The sequence below is a fragment of the Bison bison genome, unplaced genomic scaffold (assembly GCF_000754665.1).
Source record: "Bison bison bison isolate TAMUID 2011002044 unplaced genomic scaffold, Bison_UMD1.0 scf7180017858826, whole genome shotgun sequence".
In the NCBI taxonomy this organism is placed as follows: domain Eukaryota; kingdom Metazoa; phylum Chordata; class Mammalia; order Artiodactyla; family Bovidae; genus Bison; species Bison bison.
The window spans coordinates 6,050-15,575 of NW_011489398.1; the positions used below are offsets into that span (position 1 = coordinate 6,050).

The following is a 9,526-nucleotide window of genomic DNA, read 5'->3' on the forward strand; positions in this document are numbered from 1 at the left end:
CCAGGTACCGCATCCGAGACAAAGACCTCAGAAAGATCCACAAAGCTGCCATTGTGGGCAACGTAGCCAAAGTGCAGCATGTTCTGTTGTTTGGAAAAAATGGCCTGAATGACAGGGACAAGATGAACAGGTAAGCAGGGTGGAAGGCCTTGGCAGAGATCCCTCTTGTGAGTTTCCCTCCAAGGCTCCTGGATACCTTCCTGGGATCCAGCACCCCGCAGACTTTATAGGCAGCAAAAAGCCTTAGCTGGTTTTGGATCCACTTATAATTCCCCTTATAGAGCTTTACTGATAGTTTTGAAGTCATTTAACTGAATGTCAGTAATCACAGAAATGAAATGAAACATGAATAGCATCTGTTTTTCCTTTCTTCCTCCTACTTTTTATTTGCATGGGTTAGCATGATGTACTCATGAGTAAAAGCTCTCAAGTTATATAGCCTTCAGGAAATCTTCTGAACCTTCTGGCTCTCACATTTTTTCTCATGTGATTTATGAAAACACTTCCTCATGGATCGCCTATTGTGGATCATGGCAGTGGACAGATTTCTGATGTTGTCAATGTCTTATTTTTAAAGTGTATATGTTTTATACCGTAAGGTTATATATTACATAAAACTGCATAGTGAGCAAAATAATTCCCATGCCAAGTCAACTTCTGGATTAAAAATTTTCAGATACAATTCAATATCCATTTTATATCAGTTTATACTTAGGTATATGTGTTCTTGGCTGAAGGACCTTAGAAGACAGCTTTGAAGTAGGAAGCTGGCTGTGTCCTTGAATAAGAAGACATTTTCTTAGGATGTATGGTCTTTCTATATTTAAAGCAAATCAACATTTCATGATTTTAAAGATTTTGGGTAACATATGCTGTCTTTAATTGTTGTGATGAAATTAAAAGTTTTGTATAGTAGAGGAAGATTTGCCCTTCTAGATATCAAAATGTGCTATAAGTGCTCACAAAGTGTTCATTCACTAACAACTGAAAAGATAGATAAATTAATGGAACAGAATGACCAAACACCCAAATGTATGTAAAACTTTAGAACTTGAAAATGATGACCTTTTCTGTAGAAATGATAAACTGTGTGTAGATGGTGGAGAAATAACCTGGTAAAAGAGAAAAGTAACTCAATTTTTATCTCACCAAAAAGTTTCAGATAGAGTATGGATCCAACATTTCAAATATGCACATTGAAAAAAGTACCAGAATAAAACTCAGATTCCTATTTATACATTTTTTATCTGCTGACAGAGACCTTCTGTTTTTTTCTATTTCTACTGTTTCTTAACCTTATGTTTTTTTTAATTGGAGAATAATTGCTTTACAATGTTGTGTTGTTTTCTGCTGTATAACATCATAAATCAGTTGTAAGTATACATATATCCCCTTCCTTGTGAGCCTCCCTCCCACCCCAAACGCCTTTCTAAGAATGATTTCAAAAGTAAGAATTCTGGAGTTTCCTGGATTTCGGCACACACACACACACACGGGAAGAAAAAAAAAGAAAAAGAAAGAAAAGAAATCTGGATATTGACAACATTTTAACAACACAAAAAATTTAAAACTCTCTGTAGATCAAGCTGTCTCTAGGCAAGTCAGATTAGCAGTCAGGCCTTGTCTTTTTGGCACTAGTAGGAATGTGGTACAGATAAAAATGATTTCTCACTTTCAATTGTTTTTAGAATTTTTTTTGAGGATTGATATTTTCTGACAACTTTCAGCCTTTTCAGAAGTCAAGGAAATCTAGGGAGTTCCTTGGTCATCCAGTAGTTAAGACTCACTGCTGTGGGCCCAGGGTTCGATACCTGGTGGGGGAACTAAAATCCTGCCAGCTACTGGGATGTATTGTACAACATCGGGAATATAGCAAATATCGTATAATAACTTTAAATGGATTATGAACTATAAAAATTGTGAATCGCTATGTTGTGTACCTGTATTGTATAATAATATGTAATATGCATCTATATTTTAATTAAAAAGAAGTAACCTTAGACAAAAAGACCTTATGGTAATTAGATCAATGGGAAAAATGAGAAATGAGCAAATAAAAATGCTACCAATTATAGTTGTACAGACATTGTGAATTATAAATTTCATTCCAACGTCAGAGACGTTAAAATGTCAGAAAGTGAAGGTATTAGAATCACTGAAGCACAGTGTTGTCTCTAATCCTCAAAATGTATCTTCAAAGGAGGTATGATATACTTTAACTTCATTGAGATGTTGTCCTTGTAAAATCAGAGAAGGCAATGGCACCCCACTCCAGTACTCTTGCCTGGAGAATCCCAGGGATAGGGGAGCCTGGTGGGTTGCCATCTACGGGGTTGCACAGAGTTGGACATGACTGATGCGACTTAGAAGCAGCAGCAACAGCAGCAGTAAGTATGATTATATTACCTAACAGTTACTGAGTTGTTACCTGTCCCAGGAACGGTTCTAAACTCTTTGCATGGATCTCATTTAAGCATTGCAGTGCTGTCCTGTGAGAGAACTACTATCTCTCCATTTTGTTGATGAGGAAATTGAGGCACAGAGAGGCTGAGTGACAGCTAAGTGACAGAGTGAAAGTCAAATTAAAACCCAAGTTGAGCTGAATCTCAAGGTCATCGTCATTCTCTTCAAGTAAATTGTTCTTTCATTACTGTGTTAAGAAGAGCTAATGCTAATATACAATGTTCTTTCTCCAGAAGGAAACAAAATATTTGTTTTAGAGGGATAGCAATAGCATGCTATTGAATGTTTTCAATCACAGGAACAATTATTTGTTTTGAAACAGTAACACTACAGTTTCCTGTAAACTCCTCTTGCTTTCATAGGACTGCCCTCCACTTGGTCTGTGCCAATGGCCATTCAGCAGTGGTCACTCTGCTCTTGGAGAGAAAATGCCTGCTTAATCTCTGTGACAATGAAAACAGGACAGCACTGATGAAGGTATGGGGCAGCAAACCGTGTCCACCCAAGGTGGATGTGATTTAACTACTGAGACTAAAAGTGAATTCATCTCATTTAGATATAGCAAACTGGTGAAGCTTGTGGACTGTTTACTTTGAATTCCTAGAATTTACAGTTTCTTGGCACATCACTGACAGGCCATAGAATGCCAAGAAGAGGAGTGTGTGACTCTTCTGCTGGAGCATGGTGCTGACGACCCAAATGTCATGGACGTCTGTGGGAACACCGCTCTCCACTACACTGTCTTTTGCCAGAATATATCACTCGCAGCAAAGCTGCTTTTCTGCGACGCAAATATAGAAGCCAGGAACAAAGTATATCTCAATTAACTTTATTTACAAAATATTTACAAAGCATTTTTGTAAACTGCTGCTGCTGCCAAGTCGCTTCAGTCCTGTCTCACTCTGTGTGACCCCATAGACGGCAGCCCACCAGGCTCCCCTGTCCCTGGGATTCTCCAGGCAAGAACACTGGAGTGGGTTGCCATTTCCTTCTCCAATGCATGGAAGTGGAAAGTGAAAGTGAATTCGCTCAGTTGTGTCTGACTCTTTGCGACCCCATGGACTGCAGCCTACCAGGCTCCTCCGTCCATGGGATTTTCCAGGCAAGGGTAGAAGTGTTTTATTTCTAACTATGTAAATAGGTAAACTGAACAGTGTCCATCAAGCCCTATTACCATGGAAACAACTCCAAAGACACTGCAGGGGGAAAAATGTTGGAGCCCACAGAGAGGGCAAAGCTGTGTCTCCCAGCCAGCCGTCTACTCCAGAAGGAAGATTTCCCATCAGAACGTGCCCAGAAGTGGGTGGTAGACTCAGAGCCCACAAATAATGAAGACCTGGGGGGAGTTAAGTGATGTGAGAAGTGGCTCCTTCCAGGGGCTCAAAGAATGGGTGCCCTGGGGGTGGGAAGGAGAAGGAAGGAGACCCAGTGCCCATGAGGGGGAGCCAGGTGAGTGCAAGTGGGCCTGGGAAGCAGCAGGCCTAGAAGCCTGAGCCCTCCAGGACCCCGGTTCTGAGATCCGGCCAAGAGGGTCAGGTCATGTTTGACTTCCACAAAGGCATTCATTTGTGCTGGTGACCGCTTGGTTCGCGATGTACACCTCGGGGTCTCCCGCACTCAGCCCCAGGGAACTGCTCGGTGGGGTTGCAGCTGTGCGTGTGGAGCTGGTGATGGCGAAGCCGCCCCTCCTGCTTTCTCCAGAACACATGTGATGTCCTGCAGCTGCAGCTGCAACAGGAACTCCCTCCACTCTCACAGGTGGGCTCAGTTTTCCTTCTTTGGAAGCTCCAGCCTTCCCTGAGTGAAAGTATTTTGAAGGAACCAAATTGTCTAAGATTTCACTTTAAATCATGATATCTCTCAAGCATTAGAGAGTAAAGCATTCCCTTATGCGTTTATGGCTGGTATTCGTGATAACACTGCACTTGTTAAAGGCAAAACATTTTCCAAATATTTTCCCCAACTTAAGTTTTTTTTTTGTAATCAGTCTAAAATAACACAGTAAAGCAAAATTTGCCTCAGTAGACTTTGTCTTAAAATTCAAACATAACGAAAGCATTTTACAACATTTTAGAAATCTTGCTGCTGTTCACAAATTCCCATTTTATGAAAAATGGTTTATATAAACACAGTTTCCCTCTCATTGCTCAAGTCTTAAGAGGGTAAAAGGAAAGGAAAAGGAGCAAGCAAGTGAAAAGTGCAAGTCAAGCTGGAATTTTGGAAGTTGGGAAATGCCAAGAAGAGGATTTATTTATTTTAATATTTATTTATTTGGCTGAGCTGGGCTTCATTTCAGCATGTAGGATCTAGTTTCCTGACCAGAGGTCGAACCCAGGCCCTCTTTCCTGGGAGCACTGAGACCCAGCCATGGGACCACCATGGAAGTCTTGAGATTTTCCTTTGTGCTTTTTATTCCCTTCAGTTTATATATTTCTTATATGCTTTTCAGTTTTCAGGGATAATAGTTGTTATTTTGAAAAAGAGTGTGAGTGAATTGTAAACTTGCCTAGGTGCCAGTTTTAAGAAGACTCTGATCAAAACAGACTGACAGTGAACAGGTGGTGATTAAGTGGGAATTAAGAGAGAAGAACAAATAATGACCTGATATTATCCTATTCTGGCAGAATCATCCACTTAGATAAGAGTCTAGACTCTGCTTTCCCATCTAGAATGTCTTGATGGGAAGGAAATAAGGGGTTTATAAATAATGAAATCAGGTTGCCTTTTGGGTTTACTAGTCCCTGTTCTACCACTATTTACCCAGGACAATTTAAAAAAAAATTGCACTTTTGATGACTCTTGCCTCTTACAATTTTCTTTTTTATTCAAACCTCCATGTAAGAGAAGGAATTGGCCATGTGAGTAAGAGATGAGACTGGAGAGGTTGCTGCACTAATCCTCAGCTATATTCTGCTGGTGAACCACAATTATTTGGGGAAATTTATTTTAAAAATATATAAGCCTACACTGTTCGCTGTAGATTTTGACTGAGTAAACCAAGGAATTCTTGGATGTGTGTATTTAGAACTATTCCCTTGAGATTCTGATCCAATCCTTGATGAATAACTGTGGAGTGAATACATGTAATTTCTAAATGCCCCCTTCACAAAAGAAAATAGTCTCCTGAGGTGTTGGAGTTTGATCAATACTAGCTACTTCTATCAGCTCCCTCCTTTCCAACAATATAATCCTGACTTTTTCTCTGCCCCTGTGCTTGAGACATTAAAAGGAGTATCTTTGGCAATATCCATGGGCTTGAATGATAACTCCTTTTTCTTCCAACCACTCATCATTCAGTGACACTCTGAGAGTCTTTAGTGATTTGCTCATGGCGAAGTCACTTTGTCTGTAGAGTCTGACCCTTTAAGGATTTTGCACCTTCACTTATCATCCAGGTCATTAGGTCAACAGATGTTTGTTACCAGCAAGGTTTTCCTGACTGCAGTAATAGTAACTCATGAGCCTTTTCTGGCATCAGCTTCAGGACAGACTCTTGCAGGGTGACTGTTAGAATTGCTGATCCCTGGCATAAGCAGATGAGAGCTTTAAAACCCATGAAGTTAGTAACAGTACAGAGGGGAGTTGTTTTAAGCATTTATTTTCAGCAGGCTCGGAAACTCATGATCCATTTTATTAACAATCTAGAAGAATTCTAGAGATAGACTGTAGTTTCAACAGGCAGTGGAAACATTCTTGACTGTGAATTATGAGTCTTTTTAAAAGAATTTACATTTAATTGAATTATGAGTCTTAATAGCCATATTTATTACATATTGGGACTCACTTTTTTGTGAAACATATGATACTAAAGAATGGAAAGGTTTCACATACAAATATTTGTTTTATAACCACCTGTTTGGAAACAGCAAACATAAAACCAAAAGTGGGCCGTAAACCAAACATAGCCCTTGGATATGTTTAGTTTACCTCCATATATTGAGTCAACATTTCAAATTTAGGAGGCTTATGCAGAAATTCAGGCTTCTACAAGGACCAAATCTGGACCCCCTTGTGCCCATCCTACTTTTTGTCTGCGTGCAGAGGCCACCCCTTCTGTGTGGGACATGTGTTTTTGGGGTTACCAGCCTCACCTGGCTTTTTCACTTACTCAAGTCATCAGCTTTCCATCCATAAGCATTTGAGTTTCCAATTTTTGATTGATAGTTTATTTTGATAAATATTTGAAGGTGTTTAAAGACAGTCTAATTAATCTATAATTGATTTCATATTTTTAAAAATATCTTAAGAATGGGATTAAATTTTTCAAATTAGAATTTTTAAGTTGGTTGTGGCGGTTTTTCACTGAATAACTCTCAGAAACACACAAGATTATAAGAGACAGTTCAGGGAGAGCTAGTGGAAGAGCAACTCCCTGAGAAAATGTTGAGCATGTATTTATTGGCAATTTTATGTTGCAATCTTTGACTAAAAGCAGTAAAGCAAGACAGACACCAGAACTCTAGGATTTTGGAAGCTTCCTCCTGGTGGTCTGGAGGTAATCACGTGAGAGTCATCAAGAAGAGTCTTTGAAGATAACGTGGGGAGGGTGCTCATTCTGAATGCAGTTAGCGTCTAGCTAATGCTGATCTCTCAGCCAGAACGTCTAACTTAAGGAAGGGTGGTGGAAAGAGCAAGCAAGGGAGAGAGAATGAGTAAGATTAAATTCCAACTTTCTGAGAAAGCAGTAAAACAGGGTTCCCACAGTTGACGTTTTGAAAAAGAAAAAAAAAAGTTTCTCTCTTTGCATGTCCATGTAGAGAATAATATTCCCACTGGAATGTCTGTAAACCTTTTGAGTTTACTCATGGTCATCCTTGGATAAGTTTTGCATGCTATAGATAGTATTGTATATTTCTGCCTCAGCATTGTCCCTAAAATATGCAGTTGACGCAGTAGCTAAATGATACCCACACCCCCTGCATTGGGAGCTTGACATTTAACCACTGGACCACTAGGGAAGGCCCAGCGGAGGAGCATATTAAAGAGAAAGAAGATGCACAGGGCAATGAGGAGGGGGCTCTCTTTCATTTACTTTCTGACTTTTAAGTTCAGATAATCTATTGCACGATTTTAATTTCAGTTTAGAAATAGGTTAACTCTGTACATTAGAAATGGTTTTCTCTGTTTTACAGGATGACCTGACACCACTGTTACTTGTGATATGTGAAAGGAGAGGGCAAATGGTGGAGTTTTTAGTAAAGAAAGAAGCAAATATACATGTGGTTGATAAGATGAAAAGGTACTGTTGTTCTTTTTCTTTTTAAAACCTTTAGTGCTCTTCTAGGATGGTAATATCAAGATTAAATGAATAAGAGGATTCATTTGTGATCTACTTAGGTAGAAAATCAATTATTCTGACTGGGAATCATGAACAATATATAGCAGGGATGTATAGCAGGATTCATATTCCTTTATAATATTGACTGATGTCATATGCAACCTCTTTTTCTTTGGTTGGTTGATCTTGTAATAGCTGAGGTATTTCAAATTAGTTTTATTAGCTTTGTGAAATATGGATTCTGCTTTTGAGTTTACCTCATGACAGTGTCGAGTTTCTTAATTCTTTTAAAATAATTCTTTAACCTCTACTTTGTATGTATATATTTTTATAAGATGCATAGTAAAACTAAAAGACTTGATTTTGTCTTTTGGATAACTCTTTGATTTAAATTACTTTGTTTGAAGAATGCTGATGTTACTAGGTTACAAAAGAGTCAGATACAACATAGCAACTAAATGACAACAGCCACAAAAAGGTGATTATTACTTACGGTCACCAGATCCTGTGGGCTCATCAGTTTTTATCCTTTCTCATTTTAGCATATTTTGATATTTTCATTTTTAATGCAGGTAGAAGCAAGAAAGATAGCTTTGATCGGATAAACAGTTCCTTTAACAAAGACAAGTCAGAGGTGAATGATATGACAATGATGGGCTTTATATTCAGGCTACGTTCAATTCCTAGGTTTCCTACCGATTAGGGTTATCATCAGCAAATAAGTTTCCTGATACAAAAGGCAAATAGTAATGCATCTTTCAAAGGTGCCTGTGTGTAAGAAAGATTTTATATATAGTATTTCATTTTTAGTGCCTAGCACATGCTTGTCCACATCATTAACTGCCACCATGATGATTTTTATTCCCATTATTATCAATATTTTTAATTTAAACCTGCTGACTTTGAAGCTGAATATATCAGACTAAAGAGGAAATAGGGAATTTGTCCCTATTTGCAGAATTTGTCTTCTGCCTCAGATAAGTGACCTCAACATCGTTTCTTGTCCATGAAGGACTTTATTTTTATTAAAAAAAATTTATTTATTTGACTATGTGGGGTCCTAGTTGTGGGAACTCTTAGTTGCAGCATATGGGATCAAGTTCCCTGACCAGGGATGGAACCTAGGGCCCCTGCATTGGGAGCCTGGAGTCTTATCCACTGGCCCACCAGGGAAATCCCCATCAGGGACTTTTGAAATAGTAAGTGCTGCTACCTGGCATTCCAGTGGGACAGGAGGCTTCTTTTCTGTCCCTTCATTTTAGCCTTGGAGGTAATTTGCAAAGATGAACACTTGAGCCTGTAAATGGTCAGTTCTTCATGAAAGGGCAAGGCATTCACTTGGTAAAGCATATCAAATTAACTGTTTAAGTAAGTCAACTCAACTTCCTGAGGCTGAAGTCATCTCTCTATTGTTTTAGAACAGCCCTCATGCTTGTTGTCAAGTATGAATCGGCAAATGTCATCAGACTTCTTATTCAACAAGGTGCTGACATCTATTCTCAAGATGATTTTGGATGGACTGCAGAAGAATATGCTGTTGTTAGTGGATTTAATATGTAAGTGTTCACATTAAAATGCCAGTTCTCACTAAACTGCAGCCAAAAATAATTTTAACTGTTACTTGCTACGTGGCCAGTGAGAGTTCCAGTTTGGTGCAGGCAGTTTGGAGAATGGTGGTGAGATGTTCCCCCTCAAGAGCTGAAAGCCAAGCAAAGGCCAATTAGTGACTCTTGGCTGTGGGCTCGGGGTGCTTTATCTCAGGACATGTAGACCTTGATCCTTAGA

At 39.0% G+C, this 9,526-nt stretch overlaps 1 protein-coding gene across 1 annotated transcript in view; it reads left to right on the top strand.

The window, feature by feature from the left end:
* Positions 1-9,297, top strand: part of LOC104980819 (putative ankyrin repeat domain-containing protein ENSP00000383069) — a gene marked incomplete at its 3' end in the record, with an annotated part of 9,601 nt that extends 304 nt beyond the window's left edge. Inside the window, exons 2-6 of the mRNA XM_010829608.1 lie at positions 5-130; positions 2,826-2,940; positions 3,099-3,275; positions 7,596-7,702; positions 9,160-9,297. Coding sequence (XP_010827910.1) covers positions 5-130; positions 2,826-2,940; positions 3,099-3,275; positions 7,596-7,702; positions 9,160-9,297 — 663 coding nt within the window. The remainder of the gene's footprint in view (positions 1-4; positions 131-2,825; positions 2,941-3,098; positions 3,276-7,595; positions 7,703-9,159) is intronic.
* Between the last annotated feature and the right edge of the window lie 229 nt (positions 9,298-9,526).